The 18745-nt window shown below is 39.8% G+C and overlaps 2 protein-coding genes across 7 annotated transcripts in view; one reads left to right on the forward strand and one right to left on the reverse strand.

Moving 5' to 3' along the window:
* GGACT (gamma-glutamylamine cyclotransferase) overlaps positions 1–16028 on the forward strand; it is a 47288-nt gene extending 31260 nt beyond the window's left edge. The window contains exon 4 of one of the 6 annotated variants that reach the window (XR_013837887.1): positions 15690–16028. The gene's annotated coding sequence lies outside the window, so the exon portion shown is untranslated. Of the gene's footprint in view, positions 1–4850; positions 5258–9967; positions 11174–15689 lie in introns of those variants that run through there. The other 5 variants (XR_013837888.1, XR_013837889.1, XR_013837890.1 and 2 more) reach the window with 5 other exon arrangements.
* PCCA (propionyl-CoA carboxylase subunit alpha) overlaps positions 1–18745 on the reverse strand; it is a 222637-nt gene that overhangs the window by 12213 nt on the left and 191679 nt on the right. The window contains exon 22 of the mRNA XM_079972667.1: positions 5269–5409. Coding sequence (XP_079828793.1) covers positions 5269–5409 — 141 coding nt within the window. The remainder of the gene's footprint in view (positions 1–5268; positions 5410–18745) is intronic.

Raw genomic sequence — 18745 nt, forward strand, 5'->3', positions numbered from 1 at the left:
CAAGCAACAAGTAGTATATTAAAAATATAACCTTACATTTTACAAGAAATCAGTCGCCTGTGGTGTGCTTAGTGAAGTGAGGGAAAAAGAGAGGATTGTAAGGTGTTTTTCGGTTTGCTGCGTCTGAGCATTTTTAAAGACAAAACAATGGCTGGACATTATCTGTAATCTCAGCAAGACATTTTTCCTAGTCTTTTTAAATTGAGTGTTATGGAGCAGAATCTTGCTGGTCTAAAATTAAATATGTCTGAAACCATAAACCTACTATTTGATGAGTAAAGTATTTCATTTCTTCTTTGACGTAACAGAACAAATTTCCATGTCCTGTTTTGTATAAGAGGCTGCTACTACACACTGCTCAAGCTTGCTAAACACTTTATTCAAGCCTTTTCGGAATTAAAATTTATCTGTGAAATAGTGCAATTCTTATTTTGAAACCTCATGTCGTATATCACACCCTCTCGATAATACTGAAGTGCTTTCATACACGTTTAAATAAATAAGTGCACAGAGGCAGACTTTTCAAATGCAAATTAGAATTAAATAAAATAAAAACACTACATTCAAGAGTTCTTTCAAGTGCACATTATAAATTATTTTTCTAGCACATATATAAAAATACATTTGGATAATTGACTCCGTTAAAAAAGTTTTGGATTTCATTTATTTTTACAGTAGTTCTGCAAAATTACTAACACTGTGCAATTATCAATTACAGTTTGCTTACTGAAGAAAAGCAAATTTTGATCCAGAAAAACCTGTCTGTATTTCCAGAAAGCCATTGAGATGCTTTATTGAAATATACAAAGAAATAAAGCAGAATTAGGTGGAAAGCAGCTAAAGAGATCCCTTCACGCAATCCGCACTTCCGTTTCACTCCTGACATTTCATTCAGTGCTCCCAAGTATTCTATTTGCACATGTGCAAAGGGGCTTTTTGCCTGACCTTTAGCTTTCGCCCCTCCCTGCCGCCATGACATATTACAAAGCAGCTTTTGAAACTCGAGAATATTTTCAAAGCCACCTGCAATGAAGAGGGAAGGCCTCAAGGTTGGGGGAAGTCCAGTGCAGACACACCTTGCCATAAGCTTGGACTGAATATGGCTGTAATATTGTATCCTGCTACTCTGAAATAGTAATGAAGTTTATAAATTTATTCCGACACCACAATCCTAAATGCAATAGCCAGGATTCAAAGAACTAGGTATCAAGGAAGCTTTTGAATGTTTTTTTGCAAACCATATTGGAAGGGGAGATTCAAAAACTTTGAAATTCAGTGGGGTTGGGGGGGCAGCATTGAGGTGACGCCAGAAGAGGACATCCTGTGACTCCTGGAATTGGGTCCACGCTGCTTAGCTACCCATCCTTTGCATAACTTCAGTGAAGAAGCCTATTCTCCAGTAGCTGCTCATTCATTCATTCATTTTATTAAATCTGTATAACGCCCTTCACCCACAGATCTCAGGGCAGTTCACAACATAAAAACAAGAACAACAACAAACCAATAATCCCCCCTCCAACAACACATTTAAGAGGGCATTGGATGTCAATCAGCCCAAGGCCAGGTTGAAGAGGAATGTTTTCACCTGGCACCGCAGGGTGTATAATGAAGGTACCAGCCAAACCTCCCTGGGGAGAGCAGTTCAGAAGCATGTGACCTCTGGGTATTGTTGTATTAGAAATCCCACTAGCCCCAGCAAACATGACCAATGGTCAGGGATAATGAAATTTACAATCCAGCAACATCTGGAGGACCACATGTTGCCCATCCCTGCTGTAGATAGTCCATGTGAATGTATGAATATGTTGTGAACTGCCCTAAAAAGTGGCATACAAATTCAATGAAAAAATAAAAATGAAATAAATAGATGTGTGGGTGGCAAGGGGCAGAGTCAGCAATGTGGTCTCACTCTTTGGTAATCACATAATGCCTTCTGATTCATGTGTGAAGGGAGCGAAATTTAAATGTTCTTCTGAGTGCACCCAAAGTAGCTTTATTGATCCCAAACTTTATGTGGCAGTAAATTCCACTTTTTTCAGTAAAATGTATGTAATGTCTACATGCTGTCTGTAAACTGGGTACCTAAGTTGAAATGATCTCAGTAAGACCTACCCATGTATAATTTTGGGCAGAATTATGGTCCTTCAAATAAACAAATTTATCATGCTAGTGGCCCCCATGTATGGCCCCCAAATTTCTCAGAAATAAACTTGAAGAACCCCCTTCCCAAAAGGGCAGAGCTGTGAAGTTCATCACAATTGACCCGTCTTTGGAAGCTTTTTCATTGTTGCTAAGCAAGCAATTTTTTAATGGAACTTGGAAAAATGAAGAAAATAATAACAAAAGCATATACACAGAATTTGACAAAATAAAGAACAATTCTCACGCACATTTCAGACCAACACCACAAAAGGCAATAAAAAAAATGCAAGCCATCAGAAAGCAAATGCAAGCACACTATACCTCCCAACGGCCTAAAAACCTGGATGGATTCAAACAAAAATGACTACTCAACCTTTGCATCCCTACCCTGGTATCATCTTATAATGGCAGTGTTTCATTATTTTAGTGCATTTTGGAAAACAGAAGCCTCCTTGTAAGACACTCTATAGTAATGCGCTAACTCCCAAAATATTACCATGAAATAACATTTACCAATGGTCACAAACATAAAATTTATGGAAGAGCTACTCATTAGTTTTAGCATAACATTCAGCTGAAAACTTTTTTTGTCATTTCCCAGTAATATTGTTTCACGCCTCATTATATTATTAGCTGGTAAATACTCTAGAATATAAAAAGGGTACTTAAGTACTCCTTAGTCTGTCTGAAAAGTAGAGGGGGGGGGACACAAATTCAGGACACATTCAAACAGTGGAACAAAAAAGACTAGTATATAAGAGTTCCCATCCGTTGTTCTCCGAGGCTTTGAACAGCTACAATGAATGATCCTTGTCCTGATGGACAGCCAAAACATGTAAGCTGAATCGCGCCATCTCGCCGCTTATTCAGTCTGGATAGCTGATACAACCTCATCTCCTTTCAAAAAAACTTTTTGACACCAGTCCTGGAAAGGAAGGATTTACGCTAAACTCCCTTTCAGCGCCACAAACGTGTTTTTGCAATTAAAGCTGCCCAATTACCATTGACAAGTCCAAGTCGGCAGAACATAAGGCCTGTGCTGTTCAAATGCTCTGCCTCTCGGCGCCTCCAGCAAAAACCCACAGGCAGGGAGAAGGGGCGGCAGGGAAAGGGGAGGGAGAAGCAAGAAAGAAATCTCTCCTCATTATTTAACAACTTGTTTGGTATTGCACCGCACTTCTTTGGGAATGTTTGATTGTATGGGAAGAATGTTTTCCCCATTTCAATTTCCTGGCTGGAGGCCCATCCTCTCATGGTTTTGCTTCTTCATGTACACAAAATATACACAAGACTGATACATAAAAGGATACTTCATAGCATCCTATTTTTCCCCAATTCACTTTAATGTCAGCAGAACAAGGCATTTGGGATAAAAATGGATGGGAGATTTTGTCCTGAAAAATATCCTGCCACCACACGCAAACACACACACACACAGCGCCACTCTTTTCCATTGTACTGCACGGAGGAATGACAGAATTCACACTCCTTGTGACAAGAAGAAAATGGCAGTAAGCAGACAGTTTTCCAACCTGCCACTCAGTCGATCTGAAAATCAGGAATTGTCAGTGACCATACCTGGTCGTTGTATATGATTGACTATGTTGTTTGATATGACACTTCTTATAAAACTCTTCCACATAGCATGAGAAAGGGCATCTAAAGATTTAAACAGGCAAAATGTTTCACAGATGACTCACTCAGCTAAGCTCATGAGTAAAAAATCCTGTTTTTCTAACACTTAACAATGTTGATGGGTTTGCAATTTCAAAGTAAACATCTTCCAGTCTTGAGTGCAATTTATGTTTGCTTGTTTTTAGTAAGCTCAGCTTCGTCTTCTGTTTAAATGTAAAATATGTTTAAAATGGCATCCCAGTGGAACCTTTTCTCTTTTTTATTTTATTTTTTTAAAAAAACTACAGCAGAGAGTACATCTCAAAAAGAGGCCAAGGTAGTTTACTGGCTACATTTTTGGAGAATCGGAATTAGTTCAATGCTAAACAGCATTCATTATCTATTCATAATTTATCCCATTTTTAATAGCTCAAAAAGAACTGTCCGTGTTTTCTAAATGCATACATAAATATGTACGTATGTATGCACACAGACACAAAGTAGTTTTTCTTAAAACACAGCAAAAACATGGAATATGGAAATAGAATATTAAATTAGAAAGATAATATTAAGCATGACATGCATGATGCATAGAGCATATAAAATCATCTCTCAGTTCATAGGTCTCATATTGATCCTTTGGATATGAAGGCATATTAAGAAACAGATCCATCATCTGACAAGTATTATACAGACCTACCTCAATGCACCTTTCTCCAGTCTTTCTCCAGCAACTTTACTTACTCTTTCTGCCCATAGATGTAAATATTAAGGCTCCAATTTTTACTTCACTGATTACGCAAGCAGGGGCCAACTGTAATCAGTGCAACTGAGAATTAAGCAGCACACCTTCATTTTTATTTCAACTCTTTTGGTTCTGGTGCATTTCTATAAAACTGAATGAATAATTAAAGATGACCTTTCTTGTGCTAACATAAAATTATAGCATAATATTAAAGTTAAAGTCAAGAGGATGCATGTGTTTTTATTATGACTAGCAGCAGCTAGCAACTGAAAAGCTTGGAGTCAGGTCAGACGGGGGGGGGAAAGTGTTTATCACCATGAATGTAAATTTTTTCCTTGTCAATATCTAGGACAATATGCCTTTGAAATGAATTGATCATAAAGGTTGCCTTCATCCCTGTAGTGATTTCAGCTGAGTTCCCCCAATCAAGTTCTATGCACATTCCCTATATACAGCAGTATCCCTAAAGTAAGTTGACCTGTTTTTTCAAGAGTAACCAGAGCGTGGGAAACTTGATATATTACATTGCAGCAAGCTAAGTTTGCAAACGAGTAGCCACATGACAGGAAACCAAAACCAGCGTGGCTCCCATACGAGTATAGATGTAGGATACTCATGTTTGTAAACATGTACTTGCCACATTCACAAGTGCACATACCGAAACATCTTCAGGCAAGACCAAAAAAGAAGTGTGCAAATTGTCCCTGATTCTCCAGTGAGGAATATTCTTAACTGGAACAGATACAAAGGGCAAGGAATGCTCTTACCATGTCTCCAGGCTTTACAGAAACTGCCACCACTGCTCCAGGCATGGGCGATCTCAGGATGCTGGAGGTATCCTCCACCACTTTCTCTGGCATGTGCTTGCTGAGTTCCGCAGCGAGCTTGGTCAGGATACGTAACTTGTACTTGGGGCAGGAGAGAACAGAATGAAGATAAATGTCACAAAAGCAAATAATTTTTATTTTATTTTATTTATTAGATTTATATACCACCCTTCATCAAAAGATATCAGGGCGGTTCACAAGGTAGTATCAAACAAGTGTCAAACCGTAAATTTATTAACTAATCAAAGAGGTACAAAATATATATAGTCATTTATAGGGACATGTTTCTATCTAGCATACGCTGTATATGTGGTTTGGAAATGGACAGGACTATCTTTTTCCTACATATTGAAAACAATATGTGTGGAGGAAATTAACCTATTTTGTAAAAAAAATTAAAAAAAATCAGTTAAAAGCACTGATGTGCTATCTGTAAGATGAAAAATAAGGCTTATACATCTAAAAGAACACTTTGTTTAAATCCTTATGTTTTAATATTTATATTTTATTAAAGATCTTATGAAGTACAATCCAGCATTTGCTTGCAACCTAGCCTTGAATTGGCACATCGCAAACTATATTTTTACAGATGTTCACCAACTGGAAATATTTTGTAATTTCTCTACCTACCCACACCCTCCTCCCTCTACAATGCATAAGTTACTATCTAAAATAGATGTGAGATTTTAATAATACCAGTTATGTGGCTGACTTTTTGAAAGCAGCTTGGAAACAAATCTCTCCACCTGCTGCCTATCATGCTTTGAAACTATAGCGATGTAAAACGTGGGGATAAATTGATGGAATCAATTCCAAATAAATACCACAGTAAGAGAACAAAACTCAACCAGGTAAATAGCCGCACTTGAAAACATTAAACACAATGAATTATGGGTTTGATCTTTCTCTACACATGAGTGGCAACAACAACAGAAGGGCCACACAGTCCCCCTCCCCCACTTTCCAGTCCAGGCTTTTTTCTATGAAGTCCACAGGATTCTGAGAATCCAAGCTTCCATTTTAAAAAGAAGCACCGAAAAATAGCAAAAGTAGACACTATCTTGAATAAGTAACAGTCGGGGGAGGGGGAGAATCCAGTGTAATTTGCAAAGTTGTTTGTTTCTGGGTGTGTTTTTTTTGCTAATTTACCCCCAAACTACCAGCAAAACACTATTTTAAAAGTGGAGCGGGGTGATTAAAATTATTATTAGCTTTTAGAAGCTATTTTTACTCAGCATATCAACAAAAGCTTTTTCACATCAGGTTTCTTTGGTTTTGTTTTAATCAGAAAATATTGTTCATGCTCTGCAGCCACATCAGTTTTCTTTGGTTTGGCATAAGGCTTACCCAAGAGCAGAGACACTGCACTCGGAAATCCAGCAGATGGCAGCAGGTCTCTGTGAGAAATTTGTTCCTCTTTGACCATCAATGGACAAAAGAGGAACAAACATGCTCCTATCACTAGTTTAACCAGCTGTGTTGATAATAAATGTTACAGTTAGAATTGCACTTATGATAATCTAATTTGCATCCAGATCAGCCAGCAGCAGTATGTCAGTTTTTGAATCTTTTAAAATTGAACTTTCACTATTAAAGCAGAATTCTTAGCACTTTGCAGCTTATCGTGCAAATACTGTCAAATCATGTTACCAGCTTTGGTAACCTATGGCAGTGTAGTTTAAACATAGGAGCTTCAGGGAGTTTTCTACACTGATCCATCTGCTGTGGAATTCCTGCACGCTGGCGATGGTTCTGGGATGGGCTTTAGTGCACATGATCAAAGCAAATCAAACTGACTTTTTGTACATGTGTATGTATATCAATATGTGTAACTATCATGTGCATTTTTCTGCCTGACTTTAAGATACTGCCTCTTTCAAATACTAAAGCCTAGCACTGTAAACACCTTAGAAGCTGCACAGTCATCAAGTACAAGTTGCGGTTCCTGCGCTGCAGGGGGCTGGACTAGATGACCCTTGGGGTACTTTCCAACTCTATAATTCTATGATACAAGAGGGGAAAGGGGCAAACCATCTTTAAGACAACATGTCCATCTTTTCCCCAATTTACTCAATACAGAACACCGGGGTTCTGAAGAGTTTAGTTAAAAAACAACCACCAAGTTATGGTGAACAAGAAGGCAATATAAACGAAGTCACCTTAGACTGCCTTTTGTTCTTCAACTGAATGGACTGAAGTCTCATTCACTTTTTGATTGCCTAAATATTAGAATATCCAGTGTGAAGGTAAATGGGAGTTAATAATGAGAGGTCAAGTATCCTAGCCATTTTGAACACAATCAACCAGGAACTTGCCTGGAATCAGACCTACTTAAATTAAATGGTAGCTGTAGATCCATGCTCCCAATTGGTTCCTGTTCATTTCAGTGAAGCTTCTACACATCTTCCTAAATCAGTGATACACTGCTTTTCTAATCTGATCAAGGCTATATATTGGATTCACAAGGAGAGAGAAAAAGTTAACACTCGGGGCTGCAAGGCTCTAGAACCAATCCAGAAAATACAGCTTCTTACAGAGAATGTAGGACAAGATACACCTAACAAACCCCATCAGTGGAAGCCCTGCACAAGGACTTTCACTTGTGCAATGGAGCTTTTCATCCTCCCCTGCCTTTGTTCTCCCCAAATTTCCTCTGTGGGTCAGGAGACAACACCCCCCCCCCATAGCATGCAGGGGAAGGGAGGAGAGAACATTCCATCTGGCAAGGTAGTGTGGTTGTGCAGATGGAACGTTTGTAACAGTGCAATGTTGATATATATCCCACAGTATAGGCCAGGCGTGTCCAAAGTCCATTTCGGGGGCCTAATCTGGGGTAAAATCTGGGGGGGGGGGGAGCTCAGCAACTTTGATTCCCCCAAAAAGCTCAGCAACTTCAATCCTAAAAAAAGCTCAACAACTTCGGGGTGAAATCACAAAAAAGCTCAACCAGTCCTATAAAAAGGTCAACAACTTTGGTCGGCCCTCACACATGTTCACTTCATCAAACCTGGCCCTCTTTGAAAAAAGTTTGGACACCCTTAATATAGGCTCTTTGGGGTATAAAGCCAAGCAACAATAGCTTTACACAGAAATAACATGTGAATACACTAAGCTGAGCAACCAGGTGGCTGCAAGCATGTTGGGTCTGATGTTTTATCATGTTTTTAATATTTTGTTGGGAGCTGCCCAGAGTGGTTGGGGAAACCCAGCCAGATGGGCAGAATAAATAATAAATTATGATGATGATGATGATGATCCAAAGAAATGGACAAAGCCTTTCCAACAGAGTTTACTGATACCACATCATAATTAAGTGTCAATATGTGCTTTCCTCATATACGATTGCTGTCATTTGGAAGAGGAGATGGTCACTGCTCAAGCCTGCAGGAAAATTTATTAACACTGTTTGAACGTTGTAAAATGATCACTGACCTGCAGGGAAAGAAACATTTCGCTCACCCCCTCCACACACCAAACCAAACAACTAGTGGTTGGGCTAGTTTAAAATTGGTGCAGTGATTCCTCCTTTCCTGCCCCAAGCTAGCTTTGAAAAAAAGTTGTCTCCCAAGGCAGACAGCTAGGGTGCTTCCAGATGGGAGCTTAATGTAAGCAGCAAGTTTTCTTTTCTTTTTTAAAGCTGATTGGGTTTTCCCTGGAAAGGGTAAATGCAGATAAGGTTGTGATGGGGATATGGGTGGGGATTTTGATAGCTACAATGTTGTGTTGATGCTGCAAAAAAAACTTGCATGCATGAGGACCACTGATCCTACAATAAACACCCTAGCCCCAGAAACCTATTTGGGGTGTGTCCAGTACTAGTGAAAACCAAAGGGGCCTGAACTACCTAGACTGCTATCAAAATTTGGCTCCAGTAGCGCACCATATTGTTTTCCAATGGTATTTTAACTATTCCCATCTTCAGGCTCACAACAGACATTGTTCTGTAAGCTGTGGTTTATGGTTTTTTTAAAAGGGTTATTGGGTTCCTATTATAAATGGCCCAAATGGCTACACTCTGGAATCTTTCTTTCAGACAAAAAAAGACAACAGCCTTGTTATATGTTTGCAACTAAGGGTTTTGATGTGTTTTGATGGCAAATGTTGCCAGAAGAATTTCTATAACCAGTGACAGGCCAAATAGCAACATCTTTTGCATGTTTCTTTGCTCTTGTCTGTGTGTTCTGCCATCAAGACATACAAGTGTCTGCTGGTTTTTAAAGGATATGATCCTTCAGTGAAATTACAGGGCAAATAAAAGCTTTTGCTTCTATTAAAATTCATCTGAGTCACATGCCAAGGCAGAAAAAGCTATCTGGGTATACATTCTGCTGTCAATCTAATAAACATTCTGTGCAGAGGGTCTGTTTATCAAAAGATAAACTGTAGTTAAAAGTCCTTAATTAAACCTATGGGGGAATATAATTACATCAAATTGCACAGTTTCAGTATTAATAGCAAATACCTTCTACACATACTTTTGAAAATAAAATTAAATAAAAACTTGAATCTTAGGAGGAAATAAATAACAGTCCTTCTCCAGATTGACAATAGATATTCCATTTTTTTTGGCTATGTATTGTGAATGGTACAATCAGCTTCTGCTTAGATTCAGAGAGATTTATGTTTTTACATTGCCCAGGTTCAGATTCAAATTTCATGTCTTTTCAAAACAGTCAAGCTTGTGGCCCTGTGAATAGTTCAAGTTTTCCAAATTAATGTACAATCAAGAGGAGGCTCTACAGGTAGAGGTAGAATTAGCGACTAAACTGTCCCAATTGTTGTGCAATAAAAGCGTTCTTCTCTTCATCACCCATCACAGGCCGTTCCAAGCATTCCACTTTTACTATTTTAATATTTTCCTATCTTCTAGATTCCTTTCTCTGCAGGACTCCTGCTTTGCTTGGAATGAGATGTGAGAGTCAGTAAGCCAAATGCTTTCAAATGCAGGCCTTTGTTATTGATGAGCTGTTCCCTTTCCTTTTGTATTTGTTTATTGTTCTTTAAGTCTGTTTGGGGGGGGGGGAGAACTGAGCTATTGTAATCAAAAAGTTAAAAAAAAAAGCAAACTTCTCCGGAAAGGTCCTTTGGGAGCACAGTTGAGAACAAATGACCCCTGTGAACATAGGATGGCGAAGTAATACAGAAAAGGGATCCCTTTTTGTAAGTTCTGATGGAAGCTTCCCCCCTCCAAAAAACATTCCTTTGTAAAATAGTTTCTCAACATTGAGAAACAGCCTGACCAAGGGGTGCCTGCGAGCTGCAGAACACACACCAAGGATGTTAACATGTGGACTGGTTTGATGAGAAGCATAAAGCACTTTGGAAGAGCAAGACAACTGAACAATGCCTGGCTCAGAAACAAAGATGACTGGAAGCTTACAAATATCACCAAATTGCCATCATTCCGTTTTTACCATAACTGGAAAGTGACAAAGCTTTACATAAATAAAATGGAGGCTTTTTTCTTTGTGAAGGTGAGTGGCTGTGTAAGGAATCACAGAGTTAGAAGGGACCCTGAGGATCATCTAGTCCAACCCCCTTGCAATGCAGGAATATGGGGAGTGAACCTGCAACCTCGCTGTTATCAGCACCACACTCTAACCAACTGAGCTATCAAAGCAATTGCAGAAGGTAAGACCACTAAGGTCTGCCAAAAGCAGACTACCTCTCAAAACCTTAAATGAAGCACATCCTATAATATTGCAGAGGCCAAATTTGCCAATCACAATCCACTTGATAAAAGAAAATTGGATCTGAGACTCACAGATCCCCATGGTTTTAAACAAAAATATTTTCCAGCCCAACTTTGGGTGCCAGGGACTGTACCAGAAACCTTTTGTAAGAAAACTATCTGCTCTATATCACAATTATACATTATATGCATAACACCACAGACAGTAAAATTCCTTCCAGTAGCACCTTAAAGACCAACTAAGTTAGTTCTTGGTATGAGCTTTCGTGTGCATGCACACTTCTTCAGATACACTGAAACAGTGAGTTTGACTTTTATAATGGAGTTCCCAGTTCCTACATTATTAGCATGTCTCTGGTAGACAAATGAGTTGTAGTGCAGTTGTGCCACAATAATCCCTGGTTTAAGTGGGAGAAACAAATACCTTATGTAATAAAAAAAAAAAACACCCCGTGGCAATACAAAAGGGATTCCTAAAAACTGAATATTTAATGGATGAGGGATAGAAAGGAGAACGTCACCACTTCTCTAGTACAGGTCCTAGCAACACAAACTTAATTAAAATAGCAATTAATGTTGCTCACACTTCCCACCTTTAAATCCACCATGTAATATATAACACTCTAGTGGGGAAAAACTCCCCAATAAAGATTAAAGCCTCACAAAACAGATTCCTTCCACTTTAGGTTAAGGTTGAGCAGTCAGAGTCAAAAGCATACAGAAATAAAGCTTGTAGCTGTCCTCCTTGTGTGGAGTTACAACACAGTCGGACAAGGTAAAATGAACAGATAACAGTTAGAAAGCTGTCTGAATAGCAGAGCTCTGTACATCTGCAGTCACTGGAGCAGCCTGTTAGCATAATGCTTTGACAACTCCATCAGCGCAGTCTCAAGGTAGCTGTCAATCAGGATGCATCATTTAATACAACCGCACTCGGAGGATTCTCCTCCTATAAACCACATGACAGCGTAACTACAGCTCTATTTACAGCGGGCGTCTACTTCTGTTTACAAGGCTCTCGTAATTAGAAAGCATGCAACAGGCAGCAATATTATTTGGATCTCCACTTTGCCAGGCTGCCATGCAAAGTGTGATCTTGCTTCACAGAGTCATGCTAAATGACAAAAGCTCTATTTTTCTTCAGCCTCTGTGCTCAGACAGCACTTCATTTGCAGCTATCTATAATTAGATTAATGGTGTAGTACAGCACAAAGCAGGCCCACTTCACATCAGATAGCATATGAATTAGGACAAACACTTATTTCAATTCCAGGCAGAGAAAGCAGTGACTGGGGTATTTAGCATACCCTTTATGGTGGAATGAGATGTTAATTGTGTACCATTTACCTCTAAACTGCTTGCTTGTTGTATAAATCACTGGGCTAATTGATGCAGAGATAGAAACGTAGCCACAGGCAAGAAATCAAGGGAATGAGAGCTGAAGATGGTGGATAAAGGATTATCCGGCAAAACTACATGGAGATGAGGTTCCTTTGAAACCTGCTCATGAGCTGAAGACTTCTTGAAAAACTACAAAAAAGTGCCACACTGATGTGTTGAGAAAGAGTTTACCGCATGGCTTAGAAGCAATATCTTTAAAGGGAGGGGTGGACTTCCACAGAGAACTAAATTAAGACATGTGTTCAATGATTTCTGGCAGAGTGGACGTGCTAGTCTGTTGTAGCAAAACCAACAAAGAGTTCTATGGCACATTAAAGGCTAATGGTTTTATTGTGGTATAAGCTTTCATGGACTATAGCCCACTTTATCAGGTGCATGAAGAAGGCTGCTGCCTACAAAAAATGGTTTTTCTTTAAGCCACCGCGGGTAGAATATTGTAGGCAAAACTGAGCTTGGCTTAGGAAATTAAAAAATAAAAATAAATGTAATAGCTAAACTTTAAAGCAATGTTCATAAAGTTAAGAAACGCAAGTGTTTCCCCAAACAGAAATACAAATTCCTGTGTTGACTAGAATTAAGGATGTCCCAACATCTACAAAACTCTCAACTTGGGCAGAAACAAACTGGACTGTTAAAATACTAACAGCTCAAAGCAAAAATATTCTTTGTAAATAGGATAATGTAGTGTGGGGAGATTAAGGGGAAGCAATATGTGGGTAAAACCTCAGCGCCTAGGACTTGCCGATCGCATGGTCGGCGGTTCGAATCCCCGCGGCGGGGTGTGCTCCCGTCGCTCGGTCCCAGCGTCTGCCAACCTAGCAGTTCGAAAGCACCCCTGGGTGCAAGTAGATAAATAGGGAACGCTTACCAGGGGGAAGGTAAACGGCGTTCCGTGTGTGCGCTGGCTCGCCAGATGCAGCTTGTCACGCTGGCCACGTGACCCGGAAGTGTCTGCGGACAGCGCTGGCTCCTGGCCTATAGAGTGAGATGAGCGCACAACCCTAGAGTCTGGCAAGACTGTCCCGTACGGGCAGGGGTACCTTTACCTTTTAATACACCAGGAACTTTGGTATACCACATCTCAGAAAGGCCTATCACCTACAGATTGACAACAACCTTCCAGGAAAATGTGTTGTTTCACTAACCATTGAAGTTTCACACATTACACTTTGACTTCATGGCAGTAGACTGTCATAATGTCTGATGGGAGGGGTGTTTCCTCATATATTTTGCCTGCCCAATCTTTATGTCTGTAGTAGAACACACATAAGACTTTACAACATTAGCCAAACAAAATTTCCCTACTTCAAGACTGTAGGGGGGGTACATGTAAAGAGGGGGGAAATACATGGAAAACTAAATGAAATGTTGAGCTTAATTGTGTGATAGCATTTGGACATCTAAAATAAATTCCTTGATTCTTTCTCCAACTTCAAATCCATATTTTGGTCTAAACAAGAGATAGGATTCGATTCATTGTTAAATGCATCATGTTAGCAGAGAAAAAAACCTCAAATAATAAAGTAGCAGAAACAGCATATGTGAACCAAGTGCATAATGCTATCATAGCTGCAAATGTTAACCCTTGGTCTTCAGCTGGTGCTAGCATGGCGTAGCCAGCCAGGTAAACACCTGACCTAGGTTGGGCCACACAAGTACTGTCAGCACTGCAAAGGGGAGCAGGGAACACACTATTTGTGTAAAGTGATTTAAAACCCCTGTAGCTATCAAGAAATTTCCCAAGAAATTGTCGTTTTCGGCAGGTCTGAGTTTGACAGAGATTAAGAGTATTTTCATTCAACTACAGTTCCAAGGATCTTTGGCTGAAACTCAGGCATGGTCATTTAAAAAGTTTGAGGTTGATATACCATGTAGCCTAAGTATGGCTGAAGAAAGAGAAGGAGAAGAGCATTCCAGATCAGGCCTGAGAAACTAGTAACCTAGTACAGTGGTACCTCAGGTTAAGTACTTAATTCGTTCTGGAGGTCCGTACTTAACCTGAAACTGTTCTTAACCTGAAGCACCACTTTTGCTAATGGGGCCTCCTGCTGCTGCCGCGCCACCGGAGCACAATTTCTGTTCTCAACCTGAAGCAAAGTTCTTAACCTGAAGCACTATTTCTGGGTTAGCGGAGTATGTAACCTGAAGCATATGTAACCTGAAGCATATGTAACCTGAGGTACCACTGTAAAGTAAATGGAGTCTGCTAGCTATGTGTCTAGGTTTACTACAACTACTACTACTAACAACAACAACAATAATAATTTTATTTTTTTATAGCCTGCACATCTGGCTGGGTTGTCCAAGCCACTCTGCAATCTTCTAGTTCTGCTGCCTGTGTGGGGTTGTAAAAATGAAAATGGGGGTGGGTTGTCACACATCTGACATTCAACTTAGAAAAAAAAAAAGCAACTGAAGATAAGGTATTAAACAAATTAACTGAACCTCATGCTGTAGACTGAGGGTAAAGCAAGGGGCCCACATCTGGAACAATGGAAAGCCACTGTTTTAAATGATGTGCCTAGAGTTGCACAATAATATTTCTGGCCCCCACTACAGGGAAGCACACTGAGCAAACAAGAGCATTGCTGTACAATACTTCAAAAGAGCAAATTCAATACTGTGGTCACAAGAATAGACTACTTCATCTGTCAGGCGTATTTTCTAACCCAAATAGCCTCCAGCATCCGATTTCAGTTAGCTTTAGAAGGGAAAAGTGAATGTGTTTTTTTAGGCAGCAACACCCTTCCTCTCAAAGGTACATTACATGGATTATGACATCATGGCAACACTGTTTTCCTCCCTTATGTCTTATGAACACAGAGATAGTGAAAAACTTGATGAAAATATTGGAAAATTCCTACACAATGTGCCTTTTGTACCACATAAAAAGAGCCCTGCGACATCAGATCAAGTACCCATCAACCACAGCCTCTTGTTTGCAATAGGGACCAGCCAAATATTTCAGGGAATTCCTAAAGTATGGCACACAAGCAACATCTCTCCTTTGTCTGCTCCCAAGGGATACAATCACATCTTGCAGCAGTGAATTCCACAAATAAATAATACATTCTGTCAAAGGGGTTTATGTGTGGTTGCATTTGGGCTGAATCGACTACCAATTAATTTAATTAGAATACCTTCCCTTGGTACTGAAATTTCTCCCCATCTACTTTTCCCACACCATTCATCAATTTTTATACCTGTATCATGTTCACTTTCTTTTGTCTAAACTAAAAAGTCACCAATGATTTACTTTATTCAAATTGGATCACAAAGGCCTGAATGAACAGGTATGTCTTGACCTGATGAAGACTGACTGATGCAACTCCGAAGAGGGAGTTCCACAAACAAGATGACACCACAGAGAAGACCCTAACTCAAGTCGCTGAAGGAGGGGCCACACCCATTTGCAGAACCATAAGAAGGACTTCCCATACAGATCACAAAGACCTGGTCTTTTACTTATGGAGAGCATGCTCCAACTTCTAGATCGTATTTCTAGTATTCTCTGCACTTTTCTAGCTCTATTTTGAGTTAGGATGACCATACTGAGTGTTCCAAATATGACCCTGCCACAGATTTATACAATTTATACAAACTTTACGATACTTCAGGATTGAAGTTGTAGGATTTCTTTTTTTAAAAAATGTGAATAACGTAGCACTTAGTTTCACTGAATCTCATTTGCCCATCTGTTGACTATTCATTCAGTTTAGAAAAATCTTTTGGAGAGCTTTGCTCTCTGCTTCAGTTTCCACCACCTTAAATATCATCTGAAAATGTGGCCACCTCTTTGCCTCTAGGTTTCAATAGCACTGATTCTAAAATACTTAGGAGACCTAATACAGATGCTTTTAGGGAACTGCTGTTGCTCAGCGGTATGGCACACATTTTGTATATACAGTGACCCAAATGTGATTCCCAGTATCTCCAGGTAGGACTGGGACAGACTCATGCCTGAAACTACAGCCACTCTGTATACACAAAACAGACTGGATCAAGGCTCTGACTTGGGATGAAGCAGGTTCCTATGTTTTCTCCATTGTGAAAAGTGCATTTGCTCCAGTGCTCTGCTTCTTATTCTGTAACTAGTTATCAAGCCATTAAAGGACTTGATTTTTTACCCTAGTTAAGTTTCATTGTTTGTCTTTGGTGAAGGATTTAGCTGGAAGCTTTTTTTGGAAACTGTAATTTGTGTCTGTCAGATCACCACGGTCTACCACGTTATTTGCACCCTCAAAGAATTTTAAAAGGTCTAGAAGCAGTCCAATGAAGGATAGAGATATGAAGTTTATTAACAAAAGAGCACTAATGGGCATTGCTGTACATGCTGAACATGCAGTTTCTTGATGCGTAGCAATAATTGTTATTGCAAGACAACAGTTTAATACCCAACTAATTTCAGTAGCTCCTCCCAGACATATCCCACTGTCCCAGAGTCGACATGCAATAAAGAAAGGAGTCCTCCTGTGTCTACCATGACACTCAAGTGCAATGGTTGAGGTTTTGTTCACCACGCTAATAAAGAGTGGTACATAATCCACTTTTATCATTAGCAAAGCTGACGACTCCAAAAAAACATAAGCTATAGCTGCACAACCAAAGGGACTCATGAAATGGAAACAAATAGCAGCAGAAATAAACTATGTTGACTACTTGGAAATAACACCTCCCAAGTGTGCAGCTAGTTGACACGAATGGAAATGCGTGGAGGAAAAAGAGCTGTGAAGCTGTGTAACAGCCCTGTTCCTAATCATTAATCACTTTTTTTCCCTCATGACCATTTAAACTAGCCCATTACAGCCTGCAGCAATAGGGTAACACTCCCATCACTTGCATGTCAGCGATGCTGGTGTTAACAGGAGAAAATATATGGTTTGTTCACTTAGGCTCAAGTCCCACAGCATTTGCTACCTTTAATTGAAAAAGGCAGTTAAACATGAAGTAAATCATTCCATTAGTTTAAGCTGTTTGATAACATCCAATTGATAGTGTCAATATGTTATGCTGACACAATTCATCACTTTAATCGCTCCTGGGCCTATGTATGGAGGAGAGTGGTTGTGAATGAAACACCTGGGTTTCTCTTTCTAGTTTGATAAAAGAAAATGTCAATGAGGACAACTTTTTCACGAAATGAGCCTGCCCATGTAATTAGTAATATTAGACATTCCAACTTCTAACAGGTTTTATTCTAAATATATTAGTTAATCGGAGGGCAAATTCGGAAGGAATGACTCACGCAGGACCCTGACACAGGTTACACACACTGTGGGGTACGAGAGGGTGACCCAGAGGCTTGTGCATCCTTCACTCCTCCCACACACCCTGGGCAACGCAACCTTCCAATGCAAATTGTGCATTCCCAGCTTGTGTAAGCCACTCACCCCCTTTTCATGATGAATTAATTGTGCAAGGAAGGCATATAGACAGTGCATATGCAAATATACCAGGGCTGTACTAAACTAGCTGTCAGATGCCAAGAATCAGAGGCGGATTTAGGGCAGTGCGACTGGTTCCACCACACTGGGCTCCGAGCCTAGGGTGCACCACAGGGCATCGCAACTATGACGTGTGAATTGAGCGGAATGGAAGGCGAGAGGCAGGATGGGCACCAAATTTTGGCCTCGCATAGGGTACCACTGGAATTTGAAACACTAAAGTCTGCCCTTGCAGTAATTCCTGGTTGGGGAAGGGCGGGACACCATACGCCTCTGGAAGGAAGACAAAGACTAGCTGCCATGGCATGCGCAAGTGAACAGATATAATGAATTTGCCTCAGATAACTCATGGCGATATGTTAATGCACCACCTCCAACAAACCTTATGTCCAAGATCATGTGAATTGGCTATGACCAGATAATACAGACTCAATTCTGCAAAAAAAAAAAAAAAACCTCCAACAACAACACGAAAAATGTACTGTACAAATCACTTGGCTATGAAATATAAAATGTACTATGAGACACTGGATAAAAGTTGATAAAAGACTGTAAAACACTTTGGCAGATTTGAAATGACATTACAAAAAATGATGCACGGGGTAGGTCAGATGAGAGTTCAGTGTGCCGAGCCTTTATGTAGCACAGGAAAATAGGCTGCACCCTGCCAATAAAGACAAAATGTACAGGCAAAATTTGAGTCTCAGCTTGAATCTGGTTAGCATTCTCTTTAGTACTTTAGCAGCAAGATGCTTCCATTTCTAATTATCATCAAAAAAGTGAAAATTTGCTATATACTTTTCAATATCATTGCTGCACAATGGTTTTACATGAAGCAATAGCAATAACAGCCAATTACACAGGAGTATGTTAGAGAATT

This window comes from Podarcis cretensis (genome assembly GCF_951804945.1).
Source record: "Podarcis cretensis genome assembly, chromosome: 4".
Taxonomy (NCBI): domain Eukaryota; kingdom Metazoa; phylum Chordata; class Lepidosauria; order Squamata; family Lacertidae; genus Podarcis; species Podarcis cretensis.